Source organism: Oncorhynchus kisutch, linkage group LG1 (assembly GCF_002021735.2).
Source record: "Oncorhynchus kisutch isolate 150728-3 linkage group LG1, Okis_V2, whole genome shotgun sequence".
NCBI lineage: Eukaryota > Metazoa > Chordata > Actinopteri > Salmoniformes > Salmonidae > Oncorhynchus > Oncorhynchus kisutch.
The window spans coordinates 63,837,460-63,854,611 of NC_034174.2; the positions used below are offsets into that span (position 1 = coordinate 63,837,460).

The window sequence follows — 17,152 nt, forward strand, 5'->3', positions numbered from 1 at the left end:
CAGCGTATACCTGTGTATATACTCTCAAATAAACCAATTAAACTATTCTGACTCCTTGCATGGACATTGTTTATTTTGTTATTCAGCAATAGTAATTTAGTCATTCTTACCAAGTAGAACACATAGTCACACACAACACAAGTTCACACACACTTTGAATGGTACGTTGCTTATTTTATTTATTAAATTAACAAATTGTAAATCTGCATTCAAAACGGATGGAAAATGGACAACATTCTGAGAAGTGGTGTATCAAGAGGGCAAAGATTATGTATTTAATTACATATCAAGGTGTGGTATCATATTACTCCAGTGCTAGCCTCCCTACACTGGCTTCCTGTCAAGGCAAGGGCTGATTTCAAGGTTTTACTGCTAACCTACAAAGCATTACATGGGCTTGCTCCTACCTATCTCTCTGATTTGGTCCTGCCGTACATACCTACACGTACACTACAGTCACAAGACACAGGCCTCCTAATTGTCCCTAGAATTTCTAAGCAAATAGCTGGAGGCAGGGCTTTCTCCTATAGAGGTCCATTTTTATGGAACGGTCTGCCTACCCATGTCAGAGACGCAAACTCGGTCTCAACCTTTAAGTCTTTACTGAAGACTCATCTCTTCAGTGGGTCATATGATTGAGTGTAGTCTGGCCCAGGAGTGTGAAGGTGAACGGAAAGGCTCTGGAGCTACACTCAATCATATGACCCACTGAAGAGATGAGTCTTCAGTAAAGACTTAAAGGATGAGACCGAGTTTGTCTCTCACATGGGTAGGCAAACCATTCCATAAAAATGGAGCTCTATAGGAGAAAGCCCTGCCTCCAGCTATTTGCTTAGAAATTCTAGGGACAATTAGGAGGCCTGCGTCTTGTGACCGTAGCGTATGTGTAGGTATGTACGGCAGGACCCAATCTGTCTCTGCCTGGCCGGTTCCCCTCTTTCCATTGAGATTCTCTGCCTCTATCCCTATTACAGGGGCTGAGTCACTGGCTTACTGGTGCTCTTTCATGCCGTTCCTAGGAGGGGTGCGTCACTTGAGTGGGTTGAGTCACTGATGTGATCTTCCTGTCTGGGTTGGCGCCCCCCCTTGGGTTGTGCCGTGGCGGAGATCTTTGTGGGCTATACTCGGCCTTGTCTCAGGATGGTAAGTTGGTGGTTGAAGATATCCCTCTAGTGGTGTGGGGGCTGTGCTTTGGCAAAGTGGGTGGGGTTATATCCTTCCTGTTTGGCCCTGTCCGGGGGTATCATCGGATGGGGCCACAGTGTCTCCTGACCCCTCCTGACTCAGCCTCCAGTATTTATGCTGCAGTAGTTTGTGTCAGGGGGCTAGGGTCAGTTTGTTATATCTGAAGTACTTCTCCTGTCTTATCCGGTGTCCTGTGTGAATTTAAGTATGCTCTCTCTAATTCTCTATTTCTCTCTCTCGGAGGACCTGAGCCCTAGAACCATGCCTCAGGACTACCTGGCATGATGACTCCTTGCTGTCCCCAGTCCACCTGGCCGTGCTGCTGCTCCAGTTTCAACTGTTCTGCCTGTGATTATTATTATTTGACCATGCTGGTCATTTATGAACATCTTGGCCATGCTCTGTTATAATCTCCACCCGGGACAGCCAGAAGAGGACTGGCCACCCCTCATAGCCTGGTTCCTCTCTAGGTTTCTTCCTAGGTCTTGGCCTTTCTAAGGAGTTTTTCCTAGCCACCGTGCTTCTACACCTGCATTGCTTGCTGTTTGGGGTTTTAGGCTGGGTTTCTGTACAGCACTTTGAGATACCAGCTGATGTATGAAGGGCTATATAAATACATTTGATTTGATATCCTTACGTTAATTCTGTTAAACTGCAGAGAGGGAAATTGTTCTTACCGTAGGCTGTTGATGTTTAGGTTTCTACACACATTAGATCTATCTGTCTTCTGTCAAATCAACTAATATTCCACAAATATTTGAAGTACAGTGTACACAGTAAGTGCTATGTTAAACAGGCTTAGCATACCTGTGACTTTTTAGTTCATTTCTGTTTTTGCAACTGGACACAGTTTAAGATTCATGTATACATTTACTGTATTTCTGAAAGTAAGCCAACCATCAGGCATAATGACATAATTCTGGGTGTTTTTTTAATTGGAAGAACATGAAAGCTATGGGGACTAAACTACTCATGTGTCTGTATTACAACTCTGTGCTGCCAGTCTGACTTCAGTTGCTGTTGACATGATTTGTCCCGATCCCAGGGTACTGTGTGTTGTTCTGGTCACCGGTGTAGTCTCCACTGAGCTGGTGCCTGTCCTTCAGCAGGTCTGCAAACTGCTCCTCCTGAGAACACACAGCAACAAACGGCTCCATTTAGTTTAGCTTTTCAAGTCATGTTACCAGATAAGAGAAACAAAAATTAATATGTAGCCTAAACACTCATCTTTATCTTAATGATTGTGGTAGATATCTCCAGTCTTACCAGTACGTTCATTCGTTCAGCTGCTGCCACGGCGACGTTCAGCCTCCTCTCATCCTCCTCCCTCTCCTCCTCGATAACCCCCAGCCTATGACGCCGATTTAACAATTGCATTTTAGTTCATGTTCAAACCAAATAAACTCTCATTCATTTGAAAGGTTGTGAATGAAACGCTATGACCTTTCGATCTGTCCCTCTTACTCCACTGTCTCACCTGAAAGTGGCGCTGGCGAGCTGTTCCTCACGGACAGTCAGAAGATTCCGCAGTTCGTTAACCTCAGCCAACAAGACTGCATTCTGATCTTGGCTTTGGACAATGAAGTCCTCCAGCCGCTTGGCCATTTCCAACTCGCGCTCTGTCACCTGCTCCACCCCCAGGCGGAGCTCCGACAGCTCCTGTGCATGCTGGTTAAATCACAAATCAACATCATGGTGGTCAAGTATTTTCATCATTGCTGTATTTCTTTGATGAGCTGAAGTAATCAATGCAAAAGAGGAAGGAGCCAGCGTTACTGGATGATAAATAACATGAAGATGAACCCACCCTGTCCAGTAGGTTGATCTCTTCATTCTCGATCTTCCTCTCGTATGGCTCCTTGCTCTGGGACACTTTGATCCAAGGCACTGGGGCGGGAGGAGACTTTACACCGACGCTCTGACACAAGAAGAGGGGATGCTTTCATGAGATTCAATCACTTCTCCCACCCATGGACTCACAACAGAACAACCACATGGCAATGCTCGGTGATGACTATGAACCATATACTTCCATAAGGATAACATCAACATGAAATGGAACGTTTGAATGTTGACAATTGAAACCACATGACCAAGACTTCCAAACTCACGTTCTGCGGTGATGAAATATCAAGTGGAGGGTTGGCTTCCTGCTCTGCCTCTTGGTCCTCCAGTGGCAGATTTTCAGTGCTGCTCCTCCTCCTCCGTAGCTGTTTAGGGTCCGCCGGCGGTCTGTGCGGCGCACTCTGGGTTCTGGATACTGGCTTCCTCTCTCTGGCACTCCTCCTGTCTCGATTGCCCCTCTGAAAGCTTTCTTTCCGCTGGCTGCCCTTCACATCCATAGGCAGCTGCTGCAGGGAGTTGTGCAGAGGGCTGTACTTACCCAGGTCTTTAGGGGGCACATATGTTGGCTTGGATTGACCAATGTGGCTGTCGTGAAAAAGAAAAATCACGACAATAAAGCGAGATGTAAAGAACATTGAAACTGTGTATGCACACAAGCAGGTCTACAAAAATGCTTATGTGCAATACACTTAAGTACACTCACCAACCTCACCTGCTAACAGTAATCCGCAGAGCATCTGGGCCCAGAGATTCTGTAATCTGGTTCAGGATTGAAGGCAGAGGGTGCAGTTTGTCTATGGTGTCCTGAGGAAGAGATGTGAACAGCATGTTAGCTACCACTTTTTATTTTACCTTTTATTTAACAAGGCAAGTCAGTTAAGAACAAATTCTTATTTTCAATGATGGCAGAACAACAGGCAGAACGGGCAGAACGACAGATTTGTATGCTCTAACCACTAGGCTACCCTGCCGCCCCACTTAACCTCACCACGGGCGGTCTCAGCTTCGTTTTGAAGTTTTATTTGTCACATGCAAAAATACAGTGAAATGCTTCATTTGCAAGCACTACCCAACACTTCAATATCAAATCAAACTGTATTTGTCACATGCGCCAAAAATACAACAGGTGGAGTAGACCTTATCATTAAATGCTTACTTACAAGCCCTTAGCAACAAACAATGCAGGAAATAGGCAGAGTTGCAAAGAAAAAGCTATATCTCAGACTGGCCAATAAAAATAAAATATTAAGATGGGCAAAAGAACACAGACACTGGACAGAGGAACTCTGCCAAGAAGGCCAGCATCGCGGAGTCGCCTCTTCACTGTTGATGTTGAGACTGTTTTGCGGGTACTATTTAATGAAGCTTCCAGTTGAGGACTTGTGAGGCGCCTGTTTCTCAAACTAGACACTCTAATGTACTTGTCCTCTTGCTTAGTTGTGCACCGGAGCCTCCCACTCCTCTTTCTATTCTGTTTAGAGCCCGTTTGCACTGTTCTGTGAATGCATACAACACTGTGTACTACTCCAATCTTCAGTTTCTTGGCAATTTCTCGCATGGAATAGCCTTCATTTCTCAGAACAAGAATATACCATTTTGAGCCTATAATCGAACCCACAAATGCTGACGCTCCAGATACTCAACTAGTCTAAAGAAGGCCAGTTTTATACAATAGTCATTTACAACATCAACAATGTCGACACTGTATTTCTGATAAATTTGATGTTATTTTAATGGACATAAATGTGCTTTGCTTTCAAAAACAAGGACATTTCTAGTGACCCCAAACTTTTTGAACGATAGTGTACATGTAAACAGGGCTGAAAAGTGACTGGTAGCAAGAATATAGAAATACAGGAATGTCATGGCATGATCCTTGCCTTTGATTCAGTTGATTTATGCCTACCTGATTCATTGGGGAAATTATGTCGACCAGCAGGCTGTGTAGGACAGCCAGACGCAGAGGCAAGTCAACATAGCCATCGAAGGATGTCATTGGGATCTCTATGTCTGGGCTGGACACTGTCTGAAGGAAGCACCTCATCTTCTCCCAGTGCTGCTGCAGGAAGTCATTCATGAACAACATGTACTCCTCCTTCTCCCCAAACCTGTTAATGGAAGAGAATGGGGAATGGGTTAGTGTTGAAGGAGGGAACGTCTGGTTTGGGAATATGGAGAGATGTTTATTCTTGACTTGGACCACATAGTTTGAAGAATTGAATGATTGTCAAGTATATTATTTCCATCATTGTGTCAGATGTTTTGGGGATATATTAGGGAATGTATCTAGTAGCTTATGTCTAATGTTGGTTTCCATGGCTACATAGATGAAGTATGATGGGGCGCAGACAGCGGTGAAGCCCCACACACTCACAGGGTGAAGTTGGCCAGGTTCTGGATGACCTTGGCGGTGAAGGTGAGGGTGCGCAGGGTGGCCGGCTCTGGGTAGGGCTGTGTCAGACCAAACAGGGAGGGGCTGAGGATGGCGGGACACAGGAAACGGAGGAATAGCGAGGCAGAGATGAGGCGCTGGCCGATTTCAGGTCGTCCCTGCTCCTCGCACAGCTTCACCCAGCTGGAGAAGATCCTGTTAAGCTCTTCAGGGAAAGACCTGCGAGGTAAACGGTGGCGAGAGCGGTCAGTTACAGCCCTGGATTTTCTGTGAATGAATATGAATCGGCGCTCATTTGTTCCCCCCCATGTTCTGTCTTTATATATCGTTTCCCATCAGGTCTATTTGTCCCTCACCCGTGCATCTCAGTGATTTTCTGCACTGCGTCCTCACACCTCTCCTTCAGGTGACGCTGGTTGTTTGACAGCTCAGAGGCGGGGCATTTGAGAGGGTCCACTTCACAGCTCTCTACTGAGGCATACAGTCGAGTGATGAAGTCCCCTGTAAGAAGAGCAAGGGCACAGTTTTGCATGGCAACAGTTTTCTAAAAGGAAGGTCTAAGAAAGTGTTAAAACAGATCCACTGTTACACAGGGGGGAAAATTATATTTCCAAAAGCTTAAAAGCTAATCTCAACCACAGATATTCCTTACCCAGGGTGTCGATGAGGTACTTCTGCCCCACCAGCTTCATGTACTCATCAATGGCCTTGGTTGCCAGTGTGTTCTCCCTGAAGATCAATGCCTCTTTCTCCCCAAGGCGTTCCACCTCTGCACTACCCAACTCGATAAGGAACTCCTGGAACAAAAACACACAGAATAAGCGCCTTTAGCAAGTTATGACTAGCTGACTATTGTAAAGGTCTACTTTAAATGCTTATCATGATGCAGTGGTCACACAATTTTCTTACCTTGGCCTTGCCAATGCTTTGCAAGACGTGGACCAGTGCCCCGGCTAGTTCCTCCTTCTCCCTGACAGACAGCAGTGGCTGCAGGTTCCGACACATGCCCACATAGTCCACTGTCACAAACTCTGCAAACTCCTTATACTTCTCGATGGGCAGCACCTGCAGGTTTTGAAAGCGGGCCTTGACACGGAGCGACGCTTGGGGCCCCAGTTGCTCCTTCGTCCCGCCGGCACCAGACGCCTTGTAGGGAATGATTGGGTGCCACTTCTCCTGGAAGGCCCTTCCACGGATGTCGGCCAGGGATATGGCCACACTGCCAAGGGGATGCAGGGTGGACTCATCCCGGGAGTGACGCTTCTTCTTGGGTTCCTCGTCACGGAAGAGGTGCAGGGTGATCTGGGAGACCGACGGCAAGTTGTCCAGCTCAAAAAACTCTCCCCAGAACAGCTGGCAGCCTCCGACCACACCTCCGCTGCCCCCAAGCACCCCACCAGAGGACCCATCACCAGCTAAACTGGAGTGATGGGAAGACTTGCCCACGGCTCGGCTGCTGGTGCGGGCAAACAGGGTGCCGTCCAGGTGCAGCTCGCAGTAGTATCGCCTCTTGGGGAGCAAGTCCTTGGCCTCGTTCACCCACAGACTGAGGGAGTTCTCTGTCCGCTCACAGTTGTCCTAACGGAGACAGAACATGTTAGAACATCAATCAGTGAGTATACAATATGGATTCCTATGATACCATGGCAATATGACATACATTGAAGGATACTTTATCTTTTGTACAATTTTTTTAATTTTTTATAACAATATTCAATTTTGTTGTGACTCCAGTGGTTCCTCTCCATTCTATAAGTAACTGCCAAAATAAAAACACTTTTATAAGGGATACAAAGTACTGTATATTGAATGCATGGGGTGCTTCCACATAGGAAGTTCCAGACACTTGTACAATCTATGCCAAGGCGCATTGAAGCTGTTCTGGTGGCTCGTGATGGCAGTTACCTGTAGAAGCAGGCTACATTGGGAAAGGAACAGCTGGATAGGTGAGACCACTTGAGTCACACAAAAGGGAATATAACATTGTGGATCAACTTTAGAGTGGTGTAATTTCATGTATATTCATTTAAAGACTTGCATCACTACCCTGAGATATTTGCTGTTTCTAAAAGGAACGTTTTTGGAACCCTTGTTTTTTTTCGGGCCCCCATAACATACAACAAGGATGAGGAAATGATTTGCTGTTTGGGATAAGTTTCACAAAAACAAGTGAAATAACATGCCATTTACATTTTTTTGTGTTTTTCTTTTGTGATTTGGTTGTAAAAAATAACTTTTCCTTTAATTGGTATGGAGGATTAATGTTTTTAAATAGTTTCTTTACCTTATTGGGCTGAGCAGCCCGTCTCAGGTCCTCTATCCAGCGGTCTCGCTCAGCAGCTGAGGTGCACCCAAAACAGTGGTTGGTCTCTGAGTTTATCACCTAGGATGTCAATGTGAAGGTGGAAAATGCCATCAGTCAATACATGACAGGACAGAGTGAGGCAAAGATGTTATTGGGCAGTATTTAACATGAACCTGGTCAAATCACTTTAAGACATGGGACGAGTATAGAAGTTACAGGTCAAAGGTCAGCCCTACCTCAAAACAGTACTTCTCCCCCAGGATGGAGCTGTGTACAGGCCTGATGACCGTACTGGTGTCTGCACTCAGATCCAGGTTTCCTGCAGCGCTGACTGGGATGGACACGGACTCCCGTGAGCCATGGAGCCTGCTGAACAGACAGGGAGGAGGAGACGAGAGGAGTCAAGGAGGAACAGCCTGCCTTACACACCAAGAGCACTAAGAGACTGACCACATACCTGCTCCCTTTGTTCAACCCAACGGTGTTTAACTGGGTATTGCTCTTTCGCATGGCTCCACCATAGAAACGCCGCTTGATCAGCCCCTAGAGACAGAGGGCAGGAGGAAGACAATTAAAGAGGGGGAGGGAGAGATGGGTAGATGAAGTTCAATTCATCCCCAGGGGCATACTGATTAGCAGGCCCTGAGTCATACAGAATCTTCAGGAAATCCAGAGCTGTCATGAATCATGTAATAACAGTGTTTTATCTGTGGAGTATGCAGTGCTCACCCTCACTCCTCCATCTTGGCTCTTCAGTCTGGGGCCTCCAGTGGGGGCCATGTGGTCGGGGCTGCATTCTGCAGGTCCAAGAGACGCACACAGTTAGCATGTAAACACAGTTTTTGACTTGACATGATCCCGCCCTCGAAAAAAATGGCAACCTTTTATCAGAGCGTCTCAGGCGTGAAGTGGGCATTGTGGGTTGTCTCTTATTGTTGCGCCAAATAAACATATAAATATACTGTATATCTCGTTACATATCACTCACGTCTTACATATGTACGTGTGTACATTTTCCTGTTTATCTGGGAACCATTGGGGAGAGACAACAAGTGGTTGATCTAATCTCCCCCAAAAACTAAATTGCGGTCCTCTGAAACCACCAGGGGAAGTGTAATCATTTCCCCCTTTCTGCATTTCCTCTGAAGACCGAACAAATAACTGCTCAAATCGACAAGGCTGAAGATTATTCAGACTGAGTTTGACTAACTAATCTAGAACAGTACATGTTCTGTAGAACTGAACATTAGTACGCAGGCTTTGAAATGTTATTGATCACCACTTTAGCTTAAGTCTCTCCAACAGTAAGAAATGTCTAACGTAAGAAGGTTGAGGGATGACTAGGCTCAGTGTTCAAAATGAGTCAACCTTTGATAAGTGTTCAGACAGTCACACCGGATATTACTTTTGTCTAGTGGCCTAGACAGGGCAGGAACCTTGCAAGTGCAGCCTTCATTTCAGACATTGATTTACTTGGTTTAGAGACTACTAAAACCCTGAGTACCACTGCAGAGCAGAAAATCAGCCGCGGTGTCACACCATGTCAATAAAACAACCATTGAAACCCTTTTTTTGGCAAAAATAATAAATGTACCTATGGCAGTAACTAAAGCCATCACACAGTACATCACTTTTTTTCTTCAGAGCGTTCGTTAAAAATTCACCTTTTTGATATTCTCCTTCGTAGACATAATCAAGTATTTGTAGGAATCAATAGCAATTGTGACCGTACAAATAAATGTACACAATTCTTGGAATCTAATCCTTTGCTTACCCAATGCGCCTCCACATGCAATCCAGCGTCTAAATCCCATCATTGAGAGAGAGATCTGTCGAACCCTCCTAATCACACGTAAGAGTGAACACTGTTTCACAACTCATGGTTCTCCTCTCTTCACCAAATGGGCCTTGCCAATGTAGGCATCACATAGAACGAATCAATATCTAATATTCTATAGCCGGACTAAGTCCACAAGCTAATACTAATAAAAGTAACATGAATGAGAGAAGCCACGCTACAAACACTGCTTCTTCTCAACCAGCCCTGACTGATCTTCTTGGAACACACAGATGCGATGGTATCTACCCCCCAAATTTTGAGGAAACAATTTGAAAGCCACTCGCAAGCATAATCACGTCAGCTATTTCCTCTGTGCCTGCTCTACCGCTACTCTGCTAGACTCTCTAGTGGTTTGTGATGCTGCCGATTTGGATGTTCTCCTTGCAAAGACATCCCTGACTCAGTCTTGCTCTGTCTGTATTTCTACAGATCAGCCATTTTGATGAGAAAGTGGACTTCACTGTTGTATCTCCTTTGTGTCTCTGATGATGACATTAGGATAGCTATTAGAGAAAGCAAGGTATTGATCACAGTTCCAGGAACCCCATTCATATGAAACAGTCCTCTTGTCTAAAGCCATGTGGCGGTATTGGCGTACTAACCCATGTTGACATCTGCCAGGTTCTGCATGCTGAGGTTTGACAGGCAGCTGCTGACTCGGTTCCGGGTCCACATCACTGGCTGAGAGAGGGAGTAGAAGAGATGCACACTCACGTAATAACCCAGAGAGAAGCCATGACTGTCAACTTCACACAGTCAAGTGTGAGTTTCCATTGAGAGTGCAGTCCTCCCAGTAATAGTACTAACTGTTAAGTGCAATGCTTCAAGGTGTTGACTCCATGTTGTTTAATGGAAGTGCAGTGTTAAGTGTGGTGAAATGTTCAGTGTTGGTGATGTGAGCGGTCTGTGTCGTGTACCTCTTCCTCCGGGGTGATGAGGATCTGTCCGTCCTCCAGGACACAGTTGTTGATGTCCCAAACGGGGACGTCCTGGGGAGGGGCCCATGACAGCCTGGCTAGCTCTTGGGACGCAGCTGCAGGCCCGCTCCCAACCGCATCTATACACACAAACACACACACCATGACAACAGCACAGTAGATCAGTGTAGAATGGAATGGACCAAATCACTCCAATAGTCACTTGAAATCCTGGCCTTTAAATTGGAACTGTCTGTGTGACACAACTAACTACAGTTGCGTGACATGGTCTACAATAGATGCCACTAATTTGACTCATTTTGATGACCCTAGTCATGCTTCTGATTGGACACAGTTATTTTAACTCTATTTCTGTGTCTGACATTGGCACAAGTGGAGCTCTGAGTTTTCCTGATTACAATATAATCTGAGGAAACCAGCAATGGTCGTTCTGGGGGATAATTGAGTGCACACGCTGGGGCTTGGATGTTTTTCATTCTGACTAATTGTTGCATGATGTCGTTATCTGACACAGTGCACATGGCCACTCCCATTTCTAGTTAGTTTTGACGCTAACTTCTCCGCCCCCTCCTCGCTCTCCATCTATGATGAACCACAACTCTCACACATCCTGTGTCAGTTTGTTTTCTATTCTAAGTATGGCTGTATTAACCTCTCCTAAATCACATCACATACTGTACTTAAATAAAAAAAATCCATATCTGTACCTTCAGGTGTATTCTCGTCTCCTAGGCGAATAGACCGACTGAGAAGTCCACTCATAATGGTCTCTGACTGTATGGTTGATTTATAATGTTTATGGTTTTATGCAAACTCACTTCTTTAAAGTGTAAAATGCTTACTAACCATGTCTACCTTCATCATGGGTTCTTAGACACAGACTAAATGCCATGTATACAACACAAGATGTCAGCATTTCACTGAAGTAAACTGACTGAAAATCTAAACTAGACTAAAATGGGGAGACTAACTAAACTATACAAATTCAAACCTAGAATTTAAAACTATACTCAAAATGGTTCACACACAGTGATGTTGGACATCTTAAAAACCAGAAGAAAGAGCATAGTACTGTCATGTGTGGTGCTAGGTGTGCATTCAGATAACAAGGCAATGGTGTGGTGTGCATTCTGCACCTTCACCTTGTAGGAGGGTTGAGGTGCTGTTTCTGCTCAGCAACCGGGGCCTCTTGAGCTTCTGGGAGACGGTGCGTATGTACTTCCTGAACAGTGCCCCTCCGCCCCCTTTCTGTGGCGTGTCCGTGGGGGATGGTTCCGATTCCTCTGCGCTTGCCCCCGGTCCCGATGTTGCCTGGGCTGAAGAGGAAGGGGACAAGGTAGTGAACAGCGACCCTGGAGGCTCAGACTGGGCCCTTCTGAAGGGGTTCTTCCTGCAGGCAGGGTTCTTCTCCAGCCTGGGGGTCTCCCCTCCTCGTCCAGCGGTTGAGGCTTTGTCCCCGGGGTCCTCGCTCAGGGCTTTCCGCCAGTTCTGCATCTTATTACTCCATTTGGTGTTGGAGGTCTTCTCCATCTTCTCTATTGTTGTTGATGCTGTCTCTCCACCCTCTCCTCTTGTCCCGTCGAGGGTTGCTGCCTTGGCTCCAGTGTGCCACTTGTAGGTGTTGAGAGGGTCAACGTCCTCAGGAGGAGGGGCGTCTTGAGGATGCTCAGCAGGTGTCTCCTTCTCCTCCTCTGTGGGGCCCGTCTCCTCTGCAATCTGTTTATCTTCTGGCTCAGATTCAGCCTCCTGGTTTGTGCCCATTTTCATTTTGGTATTTGTGGCTATCTTTTTTTTTTTTTAGCTTGCTCCTCTCACTGTTTTCAAGAATGGAATAAGTCGTCCTTACCTCCCTACTTAAGGTCTCATCAAAATGTAATCACGTAGGATGACTAATAACTTGGACAATACTTGTTTTCTTTCTTGATTCTTTTTTTGATTTCTGTGTTCCAAAAGGTCATCTGCCAACATCTGTCTGACTGCTTCGTGTGTAGTTCCTTTGCTGTGAGTCTTCACGCCCTCAACCTCCCACACTCAGCGGTTGCTTCCTTTCAGAGTGTCACTACCTTTTTTTGTTTTTCTTCTTCATGTATTTGAGTATTCTGACTGGCCTCTCTGCTCTCTCACCTCTCTCCTTCTTTCCCTTGCCATCCTATCCAAGAGTTCTCTTTTCACTTGACCTCAATCCTCCCACCCTCTCTGTAATGGCCCCTTGTCTTGAACAGAGTATTGTTAAATTCCTCCGCAGCTAGAAAGACATCTCCTCATAAAATCCTCAGGATCTCTTCACGTGTATGGTTTAGGTAACTAAGACGGAGGTTTAGTCTGTGTAGTTGTCCTCCACCTCACAGGAAGTGTGTCAGTTCACCCGATCAATTTGAAAGTGCCAGAGAGGAACAGAGAGAGTTTTCAAATGTTCTACCCACTTGCCAACTCTATCATGTATATGAAATGTAAATACATCCTTGGTTCTGATTTAGTTCATTTAGCCTAGATATTAATTGTTTGCATCTGTACCTTCCTTTTACACAGATGGCTCGTATTTCTTCACACCTTTCTCTCTTTTTAAAATTTAAAACACTGATTGAGACATCTGATCTGATCCTATCATAATAATGGGAAGCTGAGACATCCATTTCACAACTCTGTCTAGGGGCCTGTCTCATTCACCAGCTCTATCATCTATTCGGATCAAACTTGAAATTCATACATTAACGACAACAAGATGTAGAATATTTATTGAATGACATTTAATAGAACATCATCACCATCTGTGGGTCATCTGACACAGATGCATGTGGTTGTTTGTGTTCAGTGGCTGTTGGGCTCAGTTTCCTGTCTAAACCAGCGGCACTTCCTGCCAGCCAAACAGGTTTGAAAGACTCTAAACCACTTCCTATGTTGATTCTGCACAGTTGTGACACATGCACCTGTTAAATACTTCAATCTCACACACTGGTCAATGTGTGTTTCATGAGATTGTGGGTTTGAATTGGAACGACAGCCAGGAAATCTGATCCAACACCATTGGATAGGTGAAAACAGGTTTCCACAATACAGTTCTCTCTGATCAGTGCCAGACCAGAGAACCATTTTCAAAGTACTCTCCTTTGAGTTGTGGAGCCTCCTTTGAAATGTCTCCTTATGCAACCGAAAACTGACTTAGAAGACATACTAGCAACTTCCAATAGCTTTGTCAAAGCCCCACCACAACAACCATCATTTATCTAAACCTTTACTCAGAAACACTGGAGGGCACTATTACACCAATACAACTGAACATACTGTAACAACTATTTTAAATCCCTGCGTTGGTTGCCTATAGTTTTATAATTGATTTTTAAGCGCTACGTGGCCCTGCACCTGAGTACATGTCTGACATGCATTTAAGATCGATCCCTCCGGTCGATCCCTCAGATCCTCTGGCACGGGTCTTTTAGTTGTTCCAAAGGTGAGAACCAAAACGTTTGGTGAGGCTGCCTTCAGCCACTATGGTCCTGGCCTTTGGAACAGCCTGCATGAGGATCTGAAGGCCTCAAACTGTTGAAATTTTGAAGAGCTACTTATTAGCCGTGCTTTTGCTTAGTCCTATCTATTTTACCATTGTATATATCTTATTTATTTTCATTTATTTTAGTGCATTAGTCTCATGTCCACTGTGATTGTTTTACTACTTTTCATTTCTTATTTTTATATTTCTAACCTTTTATTTCTATGCATTTTGAAATGCATCATCTGTAAGAAATGTGCTCTGCAAATAAAGTTGTGATTTGGTTTTGATTAGGAAAATAGCCCACAGTAGAGCCATTCAACCACAAACTTACATTAATATGCAAGGTGTCTCAAATGATTTCGTACATATTTGCTAGTGTGTAATGCAGTAATACTGTGATTAATGCATACTTAAGCACTTCTAAAACAGCTTAATTGTCTGGATAGTTAATTAGTAAGTGTTCTTTAAAGCATTCTTCATACTATAGTAAGTCATATGAAAAACACTCATGAAAACAGGTTTTTTGTTGTGGTTCAGATCCCCTTTATTTGTATAATTAAAAAGAGCCAGTTGGAAGGAAAGGGGGAGATGGCGGAGAAAGTGTTGCCCGGAGTTGTGTGTGCTTGAGTCACTCCTCTTTTGGGAGGCTGTTGGTGCATGTGAAGAACTTCCACACACGTCGGAAGAATCGTAGAACGCCATTTTTCTTCTGCTTCTTTGTGTCACTGCGCACCACTTCCACTGCGTTCGACACCTCGGGCACTCCGCTGCACACCTCAGGAAGGCTCTCGTTGGATCCAAAATAGGACTAAACAGACCATGCAGAGCAGTGCAAGAGTAAGAACAACACATATGTCCTTTAGCTGTTTCACAAAACATACCACAGACATCCAAAGTCAAAGATTATAGTAGCTAATTTATAATATTGTCCAGTTTCAGACAACCCTGATGCACCCCACTTAGAAAGACAGCTGACCTTTCATTCACGAAACAGGCTTCTTGTTCCTTACCTTTGGGAGTCTTGCAATCATATCATTGAAGTCTTTGGTCATCTGATCTTCCCAGCCCTCCTTCAGCCACCCTTTGGATTTCACCACCTTGCTGAGGACATTTTCAGTGTCCCGAAGTTCTTCAGCAGCCTCTGTCTTTGTATCACTGGACACCTCTTCCACTGGGTTTGACACCTCAGGACCTCCGCTGCACACCTCAGGACCTCCGCTGCACACCTCAGGACCTCCGCTGCACACCTCAGGACCTCCGCTGCACACCTCAGGACCTCCGCTGCACACCTCAGGACCTCCGCTGCACACCTCAGGACCTCCGCTGCACACCTCAGGACCTCCGCTGCACACCTCAGGACCTCCGCTGCACACCTCAGGACCGCTGCTGCACACCTCAGGACCGCTGCTGCACACCTCAGGACCGCTGCACAGCTCAGCCTCTCCATTGCACATCTCAGCATGGCTCTCGGTGGATAGCTGCACCACCTTTCTCAGGCCGTTTCCAGTGTTCAGAAGGTCTCCAGTTGCCTCTGTCTTCTTTGTGTCACTTGACACCTCTCCCACTGCATTTGGCACCTCAGGCACTCCACTGCACACCTTTGGACCTCTACTGCAGACCCGTGGACCTCTGTTACTCACCTCAGGCACTCCACTGCACACATCAGGACCTCTGCTACACATCTCAGGAAGGCTCTCAGTGGATCCGAAATAGGACTAAGCAGACAACGCAGAGCAATGAAAGAGTAAGAACAAAACATATCTGTCCTTTTTCAGAAAACATACCACAGACATCCAAAGTCAAAGATTATAGCAGTTTATTTGTATAATTGTCCCGTTTGAGACATCTCTGATACACCCAACTTGCAAAGACACTTGACCTTTCATTTACGAAACAGGCTTCTTGTTCCTTACCTTTGGTAGTTCCGTAATCATATCATAGATTGTTGGGGTTAGCTGATCTTTGCAGCTCTCCTTCAGACACCCTTTGGGCTTCACCACCTTGCTGAGGACCTTTCCATCTCCAGCAGCGTCTTTCTCCACACTGACCAGGGCCAGCAACTCATCCTGAAAGTCCACCACATTGTTATTCGGAGACTCCTCTGAATCCTCCTCATTGGTGTTGTCAATGTCAGCAGCCCCAGTGACGCTGGACGGGCACTTGGTCTTTGGACTTTTCTCTTCAATTAGAGTTTCCTTTGAAGAGGTCTCAGGGAGCTGTAATTGGACAGAGACATTCATAACTATCCTATAGCTACTTCACAAATACAACAAACCAAAGACATCCAACGTTGACTGTGACCAACTTTGAACACCATATTATACACAGAAATGACAAAGATGCTTGACATTTCATTAAAAGAAACAATATTGGCATTGCAGATGGCTCTTATGTCTTACCTCAGTGGCCTGGCATGTCTCATCCTTTAGGTGCAAGAAGTTCAACTTCCAACACTCCTCTTTCAGAAGCTGGATGGCTTCGTTGGGTGCCGTGTCCACGGTGAAATCAGAATTCCTTAATTCATCCTGAACTCTCTGGCAACTGACCAGGAGAACTCTCTCTGTCTCCTGTAATTCCAGGCCCCTCTTTGCATCCCAAGTCTATGTAACAACATAATATGTAATTAACAGACTGTTGATGTATCGGGTGAGACTGGACACTGGTCCATCATTGAAATGATGGAAGAAATTATAAATTTGAACTGATAGCTGCTGTTTTTCTCTTTTGGTCCAAAAATGAGCTTGCTGATATCTCAAGGGCTTTACAGTGGGTGTACTGTTTGCTCTACATAGTCCTCACCAATTCAGCTACACAGACCTTCCTCCATCTCTTCCATGTCTCTGTCTCACGCCTTCATGTGAATATGGAAATGTATCAGACTATGTCTGTCTACACTATCTATCAAACTATTGCTGTCGTCTAATATATTTTGATACATTAGTGTTATCATTTACACTTGTCTAATGATGTGATAAACTCAAGTTACCTAAATGAAGTATAACGTTTCGTACAATTCAAAAATAGTCTGAGAACACTGCACTCACTCCAAGAAGACTCTTTTCCCTGCCAGGAGCCAGGCCTTCATTGGTCTCAGAGGGAGGTCCAGAGGGAGTCTTCCCTGGGCTTTCAGTGTACGGAATTGCCTCTTGAGCATTTT

The 17,152-nt window shown here is 45.2% G+C and overlaps 1 protein-coding gene and 1 long non-coding RNA gene across 7 annotated transcripts; both read right to left on the reverse strand.

The window, feature by feature from the left end:
* Positions 1 to 153: 153 nt before the first annotated feature.
* LOC109889437 (ras GTPase-activating protein nGAP) lies at positions 154 to 12,853 on the reverse strand. Of its 6 annotated transcripts, none has more exons than XM_020480883.2 (18): positions 11,648 to 12,853; positions 10,485 to 10,624; positions 10,170 to 10,248; positions 8,457 to 8,524; positions 8,185 to 8,270; positions 7,964 to 8,096; positions 7,707 to 7,805; positions 6,332 to 7,000; positions 6,075 to 6,219; positions 5,779 to 5,923; positions 5,405 to 5,641; positions 4,937 to 5,138; positions 3,743 to 3,834; positions 3,297 to 3,615; positions 2,993 to 3,103; positions 2,663 to 2,853; positions 2,452 to 2,536; positions 154 to 2,312 (listed from the first exon to the last, which is right to left on the reverse strand). In XM_020480883.2, the coding sequence occupies exons 1-18, from the start codon at positions 12,270 to 12,272 to the stop codon at positions 2,196 to 2,198; spliced, it is 3,543 nt and encodes a 1,180-aa protein (XP_020336472.1). In that variant the 5' UTR covers positions 12,273 to 12,853; the 3' UTR covers positions 154 to 2,195. The 6 variants fall into 6 exon arrangements, with proteins under 6 accessions (XP_020336472.1, XP_031685466.1, XP_020336463.1 ...); XM_031829606.1 differs by having other exon boundaries at positions 2,033 to 2,312; positions 7,964 to 8,093; XM_020480874.2 differs by having other exon boundaries at positions 2,033 to 2,312; positions 7,964 to 8,093; positions 11,642 to 12,853.
* A 3,653-nt stretch (positions 12,854 to 16,506) lies between these two features.
* On the reverse strand, positions 16,507 to 17,152 carry LOC116376161 (uncharacterized). The gene is made up of 3 exons (XR_004211554.1): positions 17,040 to 17,152; positions 16,795 to 16,846; positions 16,507 to 16,595 (listed from the first exon to the last, which is right to left on the reverse strand). It is a non-coding gene; the product is annotated as an uncharacterized LOC116376161 (long non-coding RNA).

Bases quoted from the DNA above. Each gene is read 5' to 3' on its own strand.
- LOC109889437 (XM_020480867.2), bottom strand. From the start codon at position 12,272: ATGAAAATGGGCACAAACCAGGAGGCTGAATCTGAGCCAGAAGATAAA. The intron at 10,249-10,484 runs GTACACGACACA...TCCCTCTCTCAG, and splicing joins TCATCACCCCGGAGGAAGAG to CCAGTGATGTGGACCCGGAA. The intron at 3,835-4,936 runs GTAGGCATAAAT...TCTCTTCCTCAG, and splicing joins TAATTTCCCCAATGAATCAG to GACACCATAGACAAACTGCA.